The sequence below is a fragment of the Calidris pugnax genome, unplaced genomic scaffold (assembly GCF_001431845.1).
Source record: "Calidris pugnax isolate Ruff unplaced genomic scaffold, ASM143184v1 scaffold24, whole genome shotgun sequence".
In the NCBI taxonomy this organism is placed as follows: domain Eukaryota; kingdom Metazoa; phylum Chordata; class Aves; order Charadriiformes; family Scolopacidae; genus Calidris; species Calidris pugnax.
Genome location: NW_015090922.1, coordinates 18,443,470 through 18,464,143, shown reverse-complemented (window position 1 = coordinate 18,464,143; position 20,674 = coordinate 18,443,470). Strand labels below are relative to the sequence as shown.

Sequence of the window (20,674 nt, the reverse complement as noted above, 5' to 3'; positions counted from 1 at the left end):
GAGGATGAATGACCATTTTCTCTAAATATCATGAACTAATTTCAAAACCTGAAACAATTCTAAACTTCAAGCTTCATTCCTTTGGCAGACTTCCTGAACATACTGTATTACAGATGATTTTACAGAACAGTCTCAGACATTAGTTCACAATCCATGGAGGACAGGAACAAGTTTACAAATATCCTCTTTTAAAACTCTTTAAAACTGATGGTTTTTTAAGTGTTCATTCATGAAAATAGAAACAAAACATCCATCACAACACTTATCTCCTTCAGATGTTAGAAAACACGACACACTGAATAAATATTAATTTTGAAAGGAGGATAAAATTGAGTACTGATTGTATGTATCTATTTTATGTAATCATATGGCAAAGTATACATCATAAGGGAGTTTCAGGCATTTGACTGAATAAACAAACAAAAAAGTTTATTGACCACATGTTAGAGTTTTTCCAGTTATACTTTTTCTTCCTTCCACAAGCTATTTAAAGAGAAACATGGCATTTCAGTTCTGTACCTTCAAGGACAAACTCCTACAAGTAATTTTAAATATCAACAGATCTATATAAATATTCAAGAAACAATGCATTTTTGACACGCAACATTATAAACAAAGCCTTCAAACTACGCTGAAAATTGTACAAAAAAGGGCATCTGCTACCTTAAGATATCCAATATATATCAATAATATTAGGCAGTACGGAGTAGTAGAAAGAATTTAAAAAATTTTAATCTGTCACTGTAAACTTAAAGCAATAAAGATGACAAAGCTTAACTTATATGCACAAACTCAGAAATGCATATATAATTCCTCTTATGCACACATGCTTGGACAGACCATCGTAAAGATGCATTAATGATTTGCACGTGTACATACACAGTCATATACTTTGCATATAGGCATCTCATTAATCTCACTTTTTCTGTTCTTCGTAACTTTTTCTATTATTTTTTCCACTCACTGTTGCGGTATCAATGATTGTTTTCTCTCGTCCTTCAATATCTTCCTCATCTTCTTCATCACTGAAGTCTGCAGCTGCATTTTCAAGAAATTTGAAGGTCTCTAGCAGAGAGGCAGAGTCAGTCAATTCAGGTTTCCTAAACGACAACAACAACCACCACCATGAGTCAAAAGAAACCATAGCAAAGTCACTTTTGCAATTACTTGTCTGTTCTGTTTATGATGGCCAAAACCACATGAAATTAAAATAAGTTTACAGGTTTAAATGGACTATTACAGGTAATTGTTTGTGGTTTAAAAATCTAAATGTTTCCCATAAACTATCTTATTAGAACCAACGATTTTCTTCATCCAGCTGCAGTTACCAGGACAGAAACTTACATTTTTTATTTGAAAAGCCTTTTAAAACAACATTCATCTGACACGTGCCCCACAAGCAACATCAATACTGATACACCATCACTGAAAGCTCCAGCAACAAGGACATGAGTTACAGCTACTAAGTTGGCCTTCCACATGTACATCAGGGTACAGGAAAACTCTACTGCTGCTATCTGATGTTCCTCACCTTGCTGGGAAACATCAAACTCTAGTTCTATCATTCATTAACATGGTAAGTTTGCCACTATAAAAAAATATAATGGGAAAATATCATTGATGACTAAACGTTTAGGTAGACATTAACCTTAAACCAATAAGGAAACAGATGAAGATCAGGTAAAATTACAGCTGCACTAGCATAAATTCAGGCAGTGCCTCAGAACAGGAAACATAAGGGTTGGTGTATTAACAACTGAAGAGGAAGAATCCAAGAAGCAGGACTGTAACCATTACTAAAACCCTAAAAGTACAATTATAACAATCCTAATATTATCAACAGATACTACGTTTTCTATGCAGAAAATGCACTTCTCCACCAATTCCTCAAAGATAAAGTGATGAAAAAAATTATTCAGTTTAAATTGTAACAATTGCTTCCAGTAAAATATTGTACATTCTTTATATGACTTCACAGCAGTAAAGACAAGCTTTATTGTTTTCTTACCTTAAATCAGTAGTCTGTTTTTCATAGTTCATCACTAAATGCATGCCATCTTGATTTTCACAACCACTGAAACCACAGAAGTCTGTCTCTCTCTTTTCAGAATTGCAGCTCTAAACTGTCTTCTACAGCTGCCCTTACTAACAGCAAGTGCCTTGCTAATGCTGAATGTTCCTTCTGCCATAACCCATTTCAGAAGGTTCAATCAACTGACAGGCCTATATAGTAAGGCCTTTTAAACTCCCTGCAGAGTAAACACCCGATTATCTGTTCATCACCCACTTATTCCAGTGTTTCTTCATAACACTTTTCAAAGGTTTATTACAGGAAACATGCAAGAGCAAAAGCTCTGATGTGTAATAAGGCGTGATAAGCAGCACACTTCCTTCTTTACGCAGTCCCTGCTCAAGCAGTTCTACACTTACATGACAATAATCAGCAGGAGTGGCTACTCCATAGCCCAAGTATGTTGGCATCTCATTAAGAAAATTTGCTATTCTACCTTTTTTTCATTTACTCATCTTTAAGGCCCAAAAATACCAATAAAGATTTCACTTGCCATTAGAAATTCCACATACACAGCAGCATACTATACCATGATATACAGTATGTTTACATGGTCACTAGTTTTACTGAGGATATTCCTTCTATTTTCCCATATTTCATTTTAGATAAGAGCAAATTTCAAACATGCTGCCAATTTCCTTTGCTTCCTGCAGTATTTTGACTCTCTTGTTTCTATGACAAACCTGAAAGCATTCTGTAATATTTTTCCTTACTTTTTCATTCCCTTAATGACTACTTTGACAGACTATAAGACCTCATGAATCTGCAGTAATAACATACTATTACTTTGCTGTTCCCAATACACAAATATTTATAAGACAAAACTTGTAATATACTTCACTTCGTTATTTTCAGCAACCATTGTGTGTCCTGGTCAACTTCAAGTGGACCGAATCATCCCACCACAACTGTATTTCTGTTTTTTCCTCTGTAATTTGCCATAAAAAAAAAAATGCCATGTAATCTATCTGATCTATATTAGCAATAATCAGACATGCAACAGTAAATAGCAATGTCTGAACTAATATCAAACATAGGATATAAAATTTTAATCAACAGAACTTGTTATTAAGAGATGGGTATCCTTCTAAAGGTACAAGTATTTGCAGTAATTCATACCTCCATTCGGTTATGTATTCACTTGATCTTAAATCAGGCTCTCTCACATTCAAGTTCAAAGTGACCGCAGGAATAGGTAGTTATACCCTTTTTAAGTTACTGGTCTGAATTCAACTATCATATCAATTATTACATACTTCAGTGGGCAGGTTATATACATAATTGTGTATCTCCATTTACACAGAAAAGTACAAGACATCTCATGCATTGGAAAGCACAGTAGTTTATCATGTACTTCAAAACTCCTGCACAGTATAGAAATGTGCAAAGTCAGCACAGTACCACAAAAGATTATACTGTGCTAAGGCACAACTTCTAAGAAAGAATTCATAAGAATAAAAGAAAAAAAAAAAAAGAAGCAACAGAATATTTAGAGTATTTAAAAGTTCTGAAGAGAAAAAAAGCCTCAAGCCAACAGCCAGACTGAACGGCTATATTGGCCAATACACTTCAGCAGGCAACTCAAAAGTAACTCAATAATTTAGCTATTTTTCATCCTTTGGCAGCACATATACATAATGCATTTTAGATATTATTGTCAGTTTGAACACTTAGGAATACTATACAATATACTTAAGGAAATGTCTAGCCCCAGCTAATTTATGTTACATACTTTGATGGCAATTTGCATCTTGCTTGTTTCATTATTTTCCATCTGTTTTGTTTGTTTCTCTTATGGGGTCATTCACAAAGCAACATAAAAAAGCAGAAGTGGCAAAAATATATTCGGAGATAGGGTATATAATAAATTGCTTTAAATTCCATTTTAGAAAAAGAAACACAACTCAACATTTCCAGAGCTTTTGTAGTCTAGAATACTTTGTTAAAAAATAATGGGTGAAAGCAATAGAATGGGGCTCCAAAGGCTAGGATTGATGCATAAATTGTAGTATCACAGCCCTGAGTGAGGCAAGACAATGGCAAGGTTCAGGACTCGTTGCAAATAAAGGGAGACCAAGAAAATCAAAAAGGTCTCAGACAGGACCATTCCTCCTTACTGAACTGTCCTGGATCAACACATATGTAAGGGAGCATGTAATTTTCAAAGCGCAAGGATTTAGGCGTTGCTTTTTCCCCAGCCATACTGTCTAAAGAAAAACTGCTGGGGAAGAACAAGCCAGAAAACCCAGACAGCAGGAGCAGCTACAGAAGCTGCCAAAGCAGAGAGCGTAGAGCAACCAGATTTTGGCAGGACTTCCTCAACAATGTGCTCGTCCGCTGCTTGTTCTGAATCTCTTTCCCACTGCTCCTTCCTCAGTCATACTCTGCAATAGCACCCTTGCATGGTTTTCTCCCCAGAACCTAACCTTGCCTTCTTTGAGGGTTTCACTCCGGTTGACTTACCATTTCCTAACCAAACCTAAAAACAAAAAACAAAAAACAAAAAACAAAAAACAAAAAACAAAAAACAAAAAACAAAAAACAAAAAACAAAAAACAAAAAACAAAAAACAAAAAACAAACAAACAAAAAAAAAACCACACACCAAACAGGAAAATTTAATCTTGTACCAGATACTGTTAACTCTGTGCATGATATCCTCCTTGCCAGTAGCCTGATCCAATTAGACCGGAAAGTCTTTGAGGCAGAGAGACTACCTGCTACTTGACTCAGTCCAACAGGACCAACTGCTTGTCACAAGCATAACAAGTACAAGTAGTGGTGTCAGAAAGTAAAGTACAGCTATACTAACACTGCTGCGTTTTCCATCTTACTACTAATGGATGGGCAGCACATAGATTTTGTGAGTGTTACTCTTGACACAAGCACAGGGAACTTATGATCCCCAAAGACAGGACACTTTTTCCTGTTTAACACACAAAATTCTTGTTACAAATGGGCTGGTAACTGAAATACTTACCTCTCCTAAAATAACGTAAACCTGAAATCACATGAATATTTTTCTCCTCAGGAGAAGTTGCCAGAATTTTCTGCAGCTGTGACTGCCCTGAAAATCTCATCCTGACTTGTATTTCACAGGCTGTTCTATAACTCAAAGGGCTCCTTTAAGACTAAAAATAATAATAATCTCTTCCCATGAAATCTAAGTAATATGATTTGTGGATATTCCACATGTACTATTTAAAGCAACCATGGCTCTTTGCTGTATGGCCCACCAAGACCCACCAACTCTGAATTTTACAGTCACGTGGTTCAAGATAAGTATTTTGTGTAAAAATCCAGTTGGCCCTGACATTGAAATATTAGCAGCTTTACAAAATGCACAGTGTTCAATTGGCTCTCACCATTTAATATTCAGGATCTTAACATAAACTCTGTTTCTTACTGAGTGAAAAGTAGAAACCATAACCTATAGGAAAGGTGAAGTTGTAATGTGGAAACTAAACCAGCACGTCGATGATACATTTCCTGCTCCCAACACGATCCAGAACATTCCACATTGCAAAGTCAAATTTAACTTAGACTAAAGCCCCATAACAGACACGTATTTTCTTTGTAAGTGATACATTCAATATTTCTATCATTACCTTCTCCTTTGTTGATAATAACTCTTGGGAGTCCGTGGTCATATCCAGGGAGACTATCATAAACTTCTCCCATGAACTACCCAACCACAAGGCCATTATAAACTGCCTGAGTCCTACTCACTCCACCAAAGGAAAAAGTACAGGGGTTTTTTTGTTTGTTTGTTTAATCCAAGACATACACAAGTTATCTTAAATAAAACCAGATTTTATTGACAAATTCAGAAGCAGGAAGAAATGTCACAGTAAAGTTAAATAAACACAAGCTCAGCTTAGGCTGAGAAATGTTTCTGGGGTCCTGTACAGGAAAAAGCCTGTTATGACCCAGCATTTGAAGAGCTACTCTAGCCTCCTCTTTCTTGAGCCATTCTTGTCAGCTCAGTTTCCTCCTCCTATCAAAATGTGTTACTTCAAGGCCATAAATTTTATTAATGCCCCATAGAATTTAATTATTTCATGTTTTAACACAGTCTTTTTGGTGCGGCTAGCTGAGTTCTTTCAAACTGGATGCAATAAACAAATGCATGCAAATTCAAATATATCCCTTTCTACGTGGGCTGTATTTAAGAACAGTTTGTTAAATCTTCAATATTGCACAAAATCTTTCATAATGCAACAGAGAAAATATCAAACTAATAACAAACAAATAATTTATAAAACTATGGAACGCTTACAATCATCAAAAATTTACACACAAGGAACATGGGGCAGGCAAGACAGTCCGTCACAACCTTTGAAACCTCTTATGAACTCACACCACACAATACAAGAACCAGTGCAATACATACTACAACTGGTAAGCAACACTTACAAAATGGTTTGGATGTAAATTGAAACCATGAAGGAATGCCATTTATAAAGGAAATGCCACTTCTCTTGCTGAATCTAATCAGATAACTATAATAATAAACAAGCTTTTTAAAGAATAAATTAGAAAATAAATTAAATGTTTGAAGAACCACAGTAATTTTCTAAGTTATTTCTCCATTCACCTCCCCTCTTTTTGCTTTTCTCTCCCACTGCACAACTTCTGTCTCTCCCCATGCCTTCTGTACCATGAGTCTCATGTGACATTTCCTCCCCCAAACCCTTCAGCCATAGATCTGTGCCAATGACATGAAAAGAGAAGTCCACTGGTACTAATTTCTTCACCCAAAATCCCAATTTGCCTATTTTTTCTTCCACTTCAATGCATCTGTTGAAAATGTCCAGCTCTAGCCTAAATCATGTACCTTTGAATGCCTCTTAGGTCACTGCAAGATGACAAACAGGAAAAAGGTGAGAAAATATCACCAATAAAGGGAACAAAGCAAACAGATTTTGGATTTTTTTCTTTTTGCAATTCAGTATTTTAGTTCTGTATACTGTCTTAGGAACCTTTTTCATGGGAGTATTACCTGAGGTTGTTAAATTCAAAGATATTTTCCCAAATAAACCATTTTATAAGCGAGTCAACACACAACATTCATCAGCCAGTATGCAGCAGTTTCATTACATAGGTCAGTGTTAATAGGATTTAGAGATGCAAAAAGAGTTATTCAAGGCCTCCTGGTATAGAAAGATATTTGTTCACTAGAGTATATCTGTTGGAATGATTTGCTGTACCTCAGAAAGATAAGGTCTTCAAACTGTTTAATTTTAATCTTCGAAAAGGTCTTTGGATTTGCCCACAAGTGTTGAGGTTTGATGCCTTTTTGCTCATGTATAGTATAGGCAGTGGAAGCCACATGTGGTGATACATCATTCATGATCATTTTTCTTTAAGAAGTTTCTACTTAAATATAGTTCCAATGATCAAAACCTTAACAAGAACTCAGATAATTTATCTATATTGCTTTTATCTACACACACATCCATATATATGTGTATATACATACATATGCTTCCTATACCTTCATTCCTTTCCAGTTCTGTTCCTTTATGTTTGCTTCCACTCATGTCAAATGGTAGTCAAATACACACCTCCAAGAAGGTAAAGTAATTTGACTGTTTATGTTTCAGTTGGTAAGATACAGCTATTAAAAAAATTAGGTGACAAGTGAACTGAAGATACTTAAGTACTCTCATGCTTTCAAGGCTACACGTGACATTTGCAGACAGCTTTCATTTCTGTTTCAGTTTGTTGGAGGAAAGCACCTCTCACTGCAGGTGTTAAGATTTTCAATCATTATTATAAAGTTATTATTTTAGTATCTATTTTTGAGTCCAGTCATGCCAAGTGGTACTTATCTTTTGTAATGCAAGTGAGCTGATCTGAAGAAACTGAAAACAGATTCCCTTTTAAATTCCATGAAAAAAGTAGGAACGGGTCTATATCTATCTCAGGTTATCATATTAACATTTCATTTATGGAATCAAAATCTTCCAGGGTGCATTCAAAATCCACATGATGTCTTGAGTGCTAAAGTTTTCAAAAGGATCTGTACATTAGCAAATAAATAGGCAATGTAAGAATACAAGTTTGGCCACAGATGTAGCAGCTACTAATACATAAAGACTGAAGCTACTTCATGTAATTGTAAGAAGATAAATCGATTTGGCTTTAAGGGACTTTCAGATAACAGTAGTTTGCTCCTCACTGTATCAAAAGATGAAAAAAACAATGAGATGGAGAGCATTCTCTGATGTAGCTGCAACCCTTTAAAACAGAAAAAATTAAGCTGAGAGGTATGAGGGACAAGATGACAATTTTCTGAAATAACTAGAACCTAACAGAATTCAAATTATGTAGTGTTTGCTGCAAATAAATATTATTAAGTATTCGCAGTACAGTAACTATTGTAGGCTTCTACACACCAAAGCAAAGAAATTCAACTTCACAATAATCACCCCAAACATTCTCACCAGCCTTTCCCATAAAAAGGCTTCACTTACTGTCAATATTACAGCACTGAGTGTCCGAACCCCAGCTGCTGGAGTAGTTCTAACCGTATAGCAGACAACAAGGTACAACTAGTAAGTTTTTGGTATAGCAGACAACACATTAAAATTTGTAAAAGATGTAATGAGTTGAGCAGAGGAGGAGTATCCTCCCTACCTACCATGAAGTATACAGTTCACATATCCCTGGGATCAGAGCAAAAATGCCAGGGCAACATCAAAGGCAACCCAAAAAAAAAGTGGTGGGTATCTGCTGTTGTCAGAAGTACAGTGAGGGTAGATCAGGAGGCTGATTAGCAAGTAGCACAAGTAGCAGCAACACAGACTAATGTGCTTACAGAAAAACCATGCTGAAATCAGACTGTGCTGACAAGTAGTGAAATGTCTTTGTTTTGTTATCCACCACTTTCATTGCTCTGAGAAAGTACTGGTTGATTACCAATAAACAATAGTCAAAATATAAAGGAAGTTTTGTTTCTCATTTCCATTACACCCTCTCTCCTCCCAAAGAGATAACCATATGGTAGCATAAAAGCATCAAATACCATTTTTACTATCCCCGGGATTTATCACAAGTGTTCAGCTGCACAGAAAGCAGTTTAGCCAATCTGTTCTTTCTGTAATTTACATTGCTATATGGAGAAACCTTTAAGGAAATTTAAAGCTAATGCACCTCTCATATTTCTATTCCTGAAATGCATCATTGTATCCATTTTTCCTTCTGTTTTTCACTGTGTCATTTTCCCCTCTATTGCAGGTTATCTTCACCATATTCACCCACATTCTTTCCAAACTCCTATTGATTTGTCTTCATTGTTACTCATCCACAAACTTTCTTTTTCTTCAATCCCTGTGCTCCACTTCTTACATTCTTCCTTCCACATAAAAATTTTTATAAAAATCAGACCTAAAATCTGCAGTCTCAGCTGGATCAACAATATCATGCAGTTCTTCCAAGATCAAATAAATCAAACGTTCTATGAGCTGTTTTTTCTCACTTTAACTCACTTCTCCTTGTTATTCATTCCATGCATTAAGTTTTGTCCAGCACTCTGCTCTTCAAAGGCAACTAAAACATCTTCAGGTTGGCCACTAACCAGATATGTGACATCAATGTTCATTAAATGTTTTGAACCACCACAAAATTTGCTGAACTGGCTTAAGCAGTTCACAGGCTTCTGTGGGTGACAGCAAAGCTTTCTCCTATAAAGAGTTGCACTGTATCCGTACAGCCAGAGAACATCTTCATCCACATATTAGTTTGCAACTGTCCCAACATCTGGTGGTCCTGGTAAACACACACATATGTCATTATTCTTCGTGGGAGTGCACCAATTTTGGTTAGTTTCTTGTTCTTCCAGTCTCTCACTGTAACTTTTCTCCTCTGCTACGACCAAACTGCAGGCACTTGTTCATCACGCTCCTTCCAATGGTACAAGCTTGCTGTGGCCCCAGTTCTCACTTTACGTGTACGCTCAGAGGAACAAGAGGCTGCTAAAAGAATTGCCATCTTTTCACACTCCCGGGTAAGCAGCCTAGCACTGGTGAGGGTGCTTCAGGAAGTGCCCCTGCCTCAACTGTGAGCCAGAATTATGCACCTAGATTTTTCCTAGTTTTGCCAACCACGTACGTAGAAAAGCATTAAGTTTCCAAGCACTCTGTAAGAATTCCAATTGGGATCGGAAGCAGGATCCCTCTGCCTTAAATCTTTGTCGCTTATTCAATACTAATAGTCTTCAAAAAGAATCTGTTCTATACATACAATGCTGACCATAGACAAGGCAGGGAACAGATAAGCATGAGCTAATCAAGAACTAAATTTCATCTCATTCCTGATTCCCCATCTGCCATAAAGCTGCACTTTGAAATCTCAGAGGCAAGCGATGATGCAGTTGGGAGGAGGTGAACAGAGCCACAGAAACAGCGAGGTGTAACATTTTACAGTATCTAGTAGCACAAGATGAAATTGCTGTTAAATAACAGACAGCCTCTGCCAGGAAAAAAGCCACAGAATGCCTCCTGCATGGAAAATTGAAAGAGATGGTGTAAAAACAAACTTGAAACACCCAGAAGAATCACAGCATTGAAAGCTAGTCCTGTACCCAGACTAGCCAAGGAATTTTAGCAAAATCCCAACTTTTTCCTCTCAGTGAGAGAGATCTCAGCTGACATCCACAGTCTCAAAAATCACCCATGAAGACTGGCATGAATATGTTGAACAAGATCCCTGGAAAATTATTCCGTTGTAAAACCCTGGAGTCACCTCTCGCACATCATGTATCAAAACGCTCCCTTAAGCCTTCCAGTACGAGCTGCCATCTTTTGCATCACAAGTGAGAAGAAAACAGTTTCTCAAAGCGTGCAGCCTGACCAGCCTTGCAGCCGACAAGCTCGTAGAGCTACAAAGGAAGGGAACTCATTTTTCTTCATCAGTGAACATCCTCAGCCATAGGGTAGACTACAAAGCGTTAAATCTATTAACAGATCTACCCAGAAGGCAAGTAGACAGGAAAGAAATGCAGTGTATCCAAAACTGCTATATCAAAACCACTGTCCAACCATTTAATCCATCAAATAATTACCTTATAAATATGTCCATCTGTTTCAAAATTGAATGAAACACATTTAAATAAATGTTAAAGTGTGAGAAGAGAAGCTTTATTTACCCACTTCCCCTGAAAAGAAATGACCCCCTTCACCAAAACCCAACTAAAATTGTTACTGTAATCTGTCAACCATTCCTTGTTCTTCAAAAACAAAGCTGCTGTACATAAATGGCATGGCTTATCAACTATGTAGCAGCACAATATATTTTAGTAGCTTGCAGGTTTTCTCATACATTCAAATTTTCCACTTCACAGCATTAAATTTAATTACGTAACAATGAACTCCTGCCCTTATGTAACTTGTTGGCCTGAAGTTGCTGCAGCTATCTGCTGGGTATAATGAAATTTTACAAATGCTTTTTAAAATACAGAATGGGTCATATAACAGCATTAGACCTTAGAAAATAAAAGGTCTTGAATTCTGCCACATCAGTATAAAAAAGGAAAAAAGATGGAGAACCTTCGAGGAAAGCTGTGCTCACTGACAGAGCACAAACTACTGGGAACTGCTACCTCATGTATTGTTCAGACAAACAATTCTGCACCGTTTTCATTATTTTTCAAGTTTTACAACTACAGTATCTTAAACAAGAACAAACACTGTTTTCCTGAAGCCCCTACAGTTGTTTCAGACTGAATCTGCTTTTTTTTTTTTTAAACTCTGCATGGAATACAGAAGAAAATGTAAAAGAGCCTCTTTGGTTTTCAACATTACTTAAAAGGAAAAGTAAGCCCAACAAGCTTTTACTCTCATTGACTGACTTTTCATAGTATTAGAAATACTGAAAGACAGAAATGAACACCTTACATTTCAGTCACATTAACATATGTATATCCATTAGTGGAAAATCAAAAGCTTACAGGAATCAGAATGTAACAAGTGACTTTGTCTTTCAGATCCCGTCAAAAAAATCCTATAACTCAGATTACCATGTCATAGCAGAGACCAGAAGAGCAAAGCCTGTAATCGATACAGTAAAGTTTCCAGCAATACAAATAAACCATTAACTTGAAACAATGCTGACCTCTAATCACTTAGCAGTTGTACCTCAAAGAGGCTTGATTTGACTTTGTGCTGCCATTCAACTGAAAAAAAAAAGTATGGTGCTTTTAAGCTGTGAATCTTAAGAATTACTTGCATACTTACTGCTTAATTTAATAAAATTAGTCAAAATGGCTGATCTCCGAGTACGGAAAAAATCCTGAAATATTCTCAATAAACAAAAATTTTCTCTACAATATTAAGGGCATTTATGCAGACAAATAATATTGTCATCCTGATGCTTACCCAATCATTGCGTTTTCTTTAATCTGAACCTCAGTGCCATTTACCATCGGCTCTTGATTTCTGTTTTCCTTCTCTGAAGCATCACTTGAGAGGCCCAGTAAAGCTCGTACTCGCTTTGACTTCACATCCAATATCGTGTCGGTGTAGCCCACTTCTTGTAGGTATCTGTAGGAATAGAACTCATACTAATCTTACATGCACACTTCACTTACTCAAAACAGTAAATGAAAACTTCTCCCTAAACTCATCTTCAACCCCTTAGCTTAGCAAAGTATGGTACTATGCTAATGAAACATGCTTATAAATCATCCTGTACCAGCTGCAGAGGGATCGCCTCTTGCAGTACCAGCCTCTACAGTCACTGAGAAGAAAAAAAAAAATAATCAAAGAGCCTAGCAGTCAGAGGTTTTACAATACGTTATTCATTCTTTTACTAAAATGGATGGAAAAGCACTTTCAATTAAAATACTTACAACTGGCTTATAAAAATCACCACAGTTGCATGTACAACATGGCCATTTTCTTATTCAAGACATGGAAACTACACATGAAGCCTTACAAGAAGTATCAGATACGTGCCTCATGTAAGCATTATTAGAAGCCTAGAAAATAGTGGAAATAAAAACAAATTCTGTAGTTGTGGCTACTAGCAAGAGCTGTTATTTATAACGCACTCGATTTGGTAAAATCTTTGTCTTTCCTTTTCCTTATTCTGCAATGGATCTGCAAAATATTAATTTGTCTTGCACATAAGACAAATATAAGGGCCACATATAAGGGCTAGGCAGCAAGAACCCTGGCCTAGCTTGTATGAAAACCTCAAGGTCTAAAGTTGGCTTTTTCTTCACTATGCCATATTGCCTTTGGGGAAACATGGGGGGAAATAATGATATTTAAAAAAAAAATAAAAAAAAATTGGTCTCTCTTTCTTCTAGAGTATGGAGTTAATAGCAGTTATCTTCTCAGGAACATTGGACTGATTAAATAGCCAATATTCTAGAGGACTCCAAAGAAGAGAAACGCTATTTTACAATAACAGCTGTTACAAATCAAGGACATGCACTTTTCCTGCAGGAACATTCTCCTCGAATTATTTAACAATATCCTCTACATAACCATATCAAGGGAGAAATACTGATTGTTTGCTATACAAAAATCAAACAAGACACCTACGCAAAACAGAGTCCATCAGTAAAATGTACTCTGTATTCAGCACTGTGTCACTTATTTATGAATTGTGCTGAGAAGGAATGACTTGTCTTCAAAATCACTGATCCAAGTTATGACCATTTTATTGACATTTATTCAACATGCATGCAAAGATTTGAGCTCTTGCAAAAGAAAAGCATGTTCTCACTACCCAACAGACAAATTTAACTTTTGTGTAATTCCTTGGGAAAAGGTCCTTTAATATAAGCTCCAGACTTACTATCTCCCTCCCCTCTCATTTAATCCTCTGTAACACACACACACACAAAAAATTAGAAAGACAGTCTTGCTAGCTGACTAGAAGACCTTAGAATCTATCAGCATAGGGGATGAGGCAAATGCATGAATAAACAGAGACACTCTGATGAGAGGTCTTTAAGAGACCTCTTCACTTTAAACCAAGGATTGTAACCAAGGCAAAAAAACCACACAAAGATGTGACCAAATAGCTTGGAAATTAACTAACTCATCATGACCACAATTTAAAAGCTAATTTAGATTAACACAGACATTTGCTTCATTGAAATGAACTACGAATTAGAAAATTTCTAGTCTAACCTTCTGGATATTACTCTTTTCTGCACCTCAAGCAGGCCAAAATAAAAGTTATCCCTCTCCAACATCAGTTATTTTTATAGCTCTTAATAGAATTACTTGTGTGTGTTTTTTAATTGCAATAAGAATTGTAAAGTGTCATGACCCACTGTTTTCCCAAGCAGATTGTTTTAATATTCTCAGTGAAAGAAAAGCAAAGGAGACTCGGCATTTGTGATTCACAGGGCTTCTCATCTGAAATATTAAAATTTTTCAAAACCTAGGAAAGGTACGGCAGAAGCTGAATGAACTTCATTCCACACACTAACTCTTCTTGAAAGAAAATATTACAGAAAAAAAAAATCAAATACCACCATCACCACATTTCATTGCCAGATTCTTTCCCTTGCATTCATTATTCAAGTCCTTTTTTCAGCACTTACTGTCTCAGAAGCTGTCGTCCTTGTTTCCATATTAGCTGACTGTTCTGTTGTGGCTGAATCTCTGTCTCATTCCCTTCATCTGGAAAAGATTATTTTATTATAAACATTTTTTCCTTTGTCTGAAAATGATCAGGAATGGTTTAATAACAAAATAAAAGATTCAAAGTGCCAATAATAAATCAAGAGCGAGAAAAATGCAGATAGCATGTAATGGTAGTACTACATACACATAAAGATTGTCAGGTACATCCTACTGTATGAGAGCAACTTCCACCAGTCATCAGTGCCTTCCTTTCTGTCTCACATCCAAAAGCCACATCTTACTCCTATTTCTTTAAGGGAACATAATCACATAGACAATCCAGAGTTCCATTTTTGCATTAACCTTCCAATGTTACTGTTACTTGTAATTTAAGTTTGAATACCAACATCTTTAACTGCTAACAATATCAAATGCAACTGTAGCATGATATCTATTTACAACTTACTGTCTAACCAATTTCCTTAATATTTGACCAATCAACATAAACCCAACAGATCTATTTGCATCAACTTTAAAGACATCCCTTTTTGTATTTGTTTTGTGGGAGGAAAAAAAAATACAACAGGGATTGTTTATTTTTTAGCCTCAAAAGCTGTTGAAAAATTTTCACCACGTTTTCCACAACCATAAGTTTGTATCCAAACAGTACCACTCCAGGAAAATAAACAAAAAAATTATGTGGCTGTTCTGGTGAGCATCCTATCTGAATGCTGGTCATCAACAGCTACACATTTATTCCATATATAGCTTCATACTACATGATGGAGGGATTTGGTTTTCCCCTCCTCCAGGAAACACATAAGCATATGCTTCTCAAGATAAAAGATCTTGGGTTAGTATCTATGAATGCCTCTACAGAAGTTGAAACCCTTGTGGTCCAAACATTAAACCATGAACAATCTTTTTGTGTAAACAAAATTAAGAACCAGAAAAACCTGTGGTATAATCCTATGAGTAACTTGATATGTAATGTGGGAAAGCTGTTGTCCTTACCGGAAGTCATTTAACTTTAAACAACTGAATTAACACCACACTCACAAAAGCCACCACAAACACACACAAAACCACCACCCACCTAAAGAAGCTATCAAAGGCTAATCAGAATTCACATGCAAGGAGAACCACTTGAATTTTATTCATCTCAAATTCACAAATCCACTTAATAGCAACCATAGGAAATAATCAATTGCACGATGACTTTCTGATGACAACTGAACACAGCTGGACCCCATGCACAATTACCAAAGCTCAATCTATAAGAATTAAAACGTGACTGAGGTAAACCTGCCTAAAAATTCCTTTTGAAAGCAAAAAACCTTCTTCTGAAGGCGCTATTAAGTATATCTACAAAGTATATCTCTTTTGCTTAGTCTCCTCAAAACTGATGACAGCTAGCAATAACAGCTGCGTACAGATGAGAATGAGGAGACTTGCATTATGAGCAAATAACAGCAGAAGATATCACAAGCAGTAAACAAACAAACAAAAGGCTTCCCTTTATCAGGAGATTGAATGCTTTCTTCAAAATTATATTACTGACTCCCCAAGAGATCATAAAGTAAACAAACAACAAGGACCCATTTGGAAGAACTACTACAAACACTTCCACTTTTTTTTGTGACTGGGTAGGAAAAACAGGGGCCGGGGAGCAAGGAAAGGCACAGGCATACAACTCTAAAGAAGAATAACCACAAAGTTTCTATTTTAAGTGTTTATCTTCCATCAGTCCAGATTTGTTATAGAACAAAAGTGAACATTTCTGACAGCTACATGTATAGAATGAAGTGGAATAAATCAGGATAATGGAATTTTAACAAAGGTACTTCCACTAATGTTCACTTTGCGGAAGTAATGCACAGGCTATGGCTCTGCTGGGCAAGCCAGGCCTTGCACTATATTCCTCAGGTGGAAATGGGAGCAACGTGCTATAGCTGCATCCTGAAAAATTATAAAAACCAAGTATGTCTAGGATCTCAATATGATCAGGATAAAGTTTTCTAGATACACATTGGGATACATACCCTGTTCCACTTGGTAATACCAAATTAAACTATTCCTTCCGTTAAGGAAATAACCTTGATAATAATGTGAAACAAAATTTCTCAAAAACTCATTGTATCTTGGACAAGAAAAGCCTGGTGCAAAGTTTCATCAGTTGGTGTGGGGCTAGATGTTTTGATTTTTTGTGGTTTTTTAATGACCTTCTGAATCCAAAGAGGTGAGAATTAACCATGAAAGTAAACTTGTCCATCCCTTCCACAAATCAAGTGACAGAGCTGAGGTCTGCAGACTTTCTATATTCTTCCTTTATGTACAGGTGGTTCTAGCTTTGTTGCTGTAGTAGGAGCATCAGGGGATTAAGATACAAAAATCATCACCTATTACTTCTTTCAAGGGCTTGACCTATAACCAGATCCCTGTAACACCACCTTTTTGATCCCCCAAGGAAAGCATGGGGAGATAGAGAGAGGAATGAAAAAAAGTAATTTGAATTCTTAATTCCTCAAGTTCAGTGCTTATAACTATTTGACTGAAGTAGGAGATGCAACATCTAGAAAAACAAATCAACTTTCCAGAGACCAAGGTGAAAAACTGTCCTCTCATACCATAGCACTGAAGTTAGTTGAATGCATTACCAATGATCATTGGAACTTCGTAAATAAAATCCCCATTCTCAAACTCTCATTTATGTCTAATATGCATCGTCATTATTTTTCTCCTGGAATACCATTGAGGTAATTGAACAAAAAGTTACATACTATACATTTCATGTCCTTTGCCATTAACTTTTTATTCAGAAGAATTATTCAAATGTAAAATGATTCTATAGCTATAAATCTAGTATCTCCCTGTTTCAAAACATCTATACACATTACTAAGAAAAAAATTATTGTCTCCAGGAGCAGTTTGATGGTTTGGGTTTTTTTAAATCTAAACTAATTTAATTTATTAATAGACTCTTTCAGAGCATTAGCATGTATTTTTAATTTTATAAGAGCAAAATACAGTCTTTACTAATCATCTCTATTCCCACTGCTTCCATTAAGTGGCTTATTTTATCAACACCGTCATGTCAGCGTTTGCACAAACCACAGTGAAGCTTTTATGCCAGTAATGAACTCATTCTTAATAAATTCTTACCAGAATCATAGTTTGGTGGCTTCATATCTCCCTGATTCAATTCTGTGCCATATTTTAATTTGTGATATTTAGCCCTGAAAGAGAAAGGAGAAAAAAAAAAAGAAACTATTAGCACATTTAAAGGGTATCCCTAAACACATGAATGCCACCTGTCTTCCCTTGAAAAACCACCCCTTTCTTCTAGGCTAGAAACAAAACAAATAATTTCAGCAAGAATTCAGATAGGTAATTTTGCTTAATTATTTTTCCCAAGCTTGACATGTAATTGCAAAGTGAATACTGATGAAACACAGGGATCAGTATACTGCAGATTTTACAAAATGTTTTTGCTACAGAAAAGGTTCCTTCGCTGTGGACACAGTCTCCGCTTCCCCCCCAACCCCTCTTTTTTTTTTTTTAAGCAATCACTATGCAACATTTTTACTATCTATGTCAATTCAGTGCCATCTACTTTTTATGTCATATTTTAACCTCCATTAAGCAAACCTAATTTTTATTCTTCATAATGCTGTCCTTACCAACAGCAGCAGGTCTTCAGTTAGAATTATTCTAAACAAGATTTAACACTTATAGGAGCCCATCTACCCCAGTTTCTTTTAAAACTTGTAGATTTGCCACTTGACCAAGATCATAAATGGAGAATTCTCTTCTGAAAATATTATCCTACAGAAGGCCTATTGTAATAAATCCCACAAAGCATGCCATATGATAACAAGAATAGCCAGAAGAAAAAGGGAAATGCTTTATAATTTGGAAAGCTTCATCCTACAGAGTCAGTGTTTATACTCTTAAACACACACAATAATGCCACAGTAGTACACCATTACAAATGCACATGGAAGTTTTTAAAGATTCATTTGAGTAGTCTTTTAAGACAGTAACAGTGAAACTGAGGCAAAGAAAGTTCTAGCCAGTTTTGCTATCTGTTCCTCCCTTCTTTCAGCACTCACTGTAACTTTTGTCTCTATGATTGTTTTCTGCTGAACATGAAAATTTAGACAAGTCAAAAAAAGACAGGATTCCCTACAAAGCTTTGTAGGCATCCATAACCAGACAGAAAAGTGGCAGTAATACCAGCTCCTCCCCTGAATGAAAGGCAGGGAACAATTTGGGCAATGCTGGGCATGTAGCCTGCCAGTAGAGGGGTGACCAACTAGCACACATACATGCAGCTCCAATGCAAGTGTACAGAGCTAAGTGTAAGGCAGCAAGATACAGGCTACAATAGATAAAAATAATAAAAAAAAAAAATCTCACATACACCAACATGAAAACTGGCTTCATTAGCTCCACTACTCACAAGGAAACTCCTCCACTTAAAGTTTGTTTTTAAAAAACTTAATGGGTGTGACACTTCATCATTGTATGAGGCAAGTCTCACTAAGCTTGAATGACTGTATCAAGAATGACTGTTTTCAAGTTACACCTCTTGATAGCTTCTCAGACATCTTCACTATATTACTTCTTACTTATGTTACTTATACTATATTACTTACATTACTGTTTTCTTTTGCCTTTTCCTATTTCATCAAGAAAACTCATTAATTCTAACAAAATGGTGCTGAGGGAGGCAACCCTTGGTAGCTCTTATGCTTCAGTATCGCCAGTACTAGTTTCCTACTAATCCAGCTCCATTTTAACTACAACAAGCATTTAATTCTGGATGAGACAGGTAACTGCAGAGTGAAGAAATGCCTCTTAGGTGTAGCAACAAAGAGAGATGAAGGAACTCACTTCTTCCTCAAGAGCTAGAGCACTAAGCTCTAACTCAGCTGAGCAGCAGCCAGCAAGGAAAGGAGAAAGGATACACTTGAAACATATTAACAGCAATAAGTGAAGGACAAACATTATGGCCAGTACAGAAAAGGATAACCAAGAATAGAACAAAATTAAATCTAAATGCTCAATCAAAATATTTATCTTTCCTTTTCCAATTATCTGTTTCCTCCATCTCACTAGCAGAGAGATGTTACCCTGGTAAAACAACTGCCCTTCATTCCTGTTAAATACTGATGCTAAGCGTACTTTTCCTCTACCATCACTAATAAAAAGTAATGACTAATTAAGAACTAAGAAATCCTCTGCTCCGTCACTAACCTACCTCACCAACTTTAAACATACACTTTGTCAAAACTTCAAGTTTTTATGCAGTCAGCAATTCAAGCGACCCTAACGTTTAACCCATTCTGATTTGACTTATCAAAAGTGAGCAAATATTAATATTTCAATCTGGATTACTGACCTATACTGTGGTCTACTCAATTCCTGAAAATAATTTCAGAGAATAGTTAGTTTTATGGCATGAGGCATTTACTTTTAGCTCATAGATCTTAATAAAGCTCCATTATACTCTGCATTCACTGATTTTCTTATCAAAGTTTTGTTAACAATTTTCACCCTGAGAACTAAAGGAAAGTGTTAGCTAGGTTAACTGAAAGGATCATTCCTTATACCTTTGTTGTTCCTCAGATCTCTCATCTGGTCTCCAAAATCCATTTTTCAAAAATTCAGATAGCCTGCATTTTTTTAAAATCTATCTCAGTATATCTATTCCAGTGTGTTAAATCTGTATATGCTCATTTTTAAAATTTCTTTCCCTCTTAAATCAACAGTAATAATCTTCTTTCTTTTTATTGACATTTTCCTCCCTCATTAAAAGCATTACAAAACCAGTTCAGCAAAGTGAGATTATTCAGTCTGCACACATTCTAAACTATTAGTAGCACAGTTTCTTAACTGGTTCCTCCTCATAATGCAGTAGTTTTTAAAGCCTTTGTTATTCTTCTTTACTTCAAGAGGATAATCAGGATTACATGGTTTTGTACACCACTGGCCCTTAAATTTACTTTAAGGCC

The 20,674-nt window shown here is 36.1% G+C and overlaps 1 protein-coding gene across 2 annotated transcripts in view; it reads right to left on the bottom strand.

Annotated features, from left to right (window-relative positions):
- Nucleotides 1-20,674, bottom strand: part of STRN (striatin) — a 73,683-nt gene that overhangs the window by 34,392 nt on the left and 18,617 nt on the right. For both annotated transcript variants that reach the window (XM_014950817.1, XM_014950816.1), the window contains 4 exons: nt 17,820-17,893; nt 14,636-14,714; nt 12,450-12,614; nt 965-1,100 (listed from right to left, as the gene is read on the bottom strand). In XM_014950817.1, the coding sequence (XP_014806303.1) occupies nt 965-1,100; nt 12,450-12,614; nt 14,636-14,714; nt 17,820-17,893 (454 nt within the window). The remainder of the gene's footprint in view (nt 1-964; nt 1,101-12,449; nt 12,615-14,635; nt 14,715-17,819; nt 17,894-20,674) is intronic.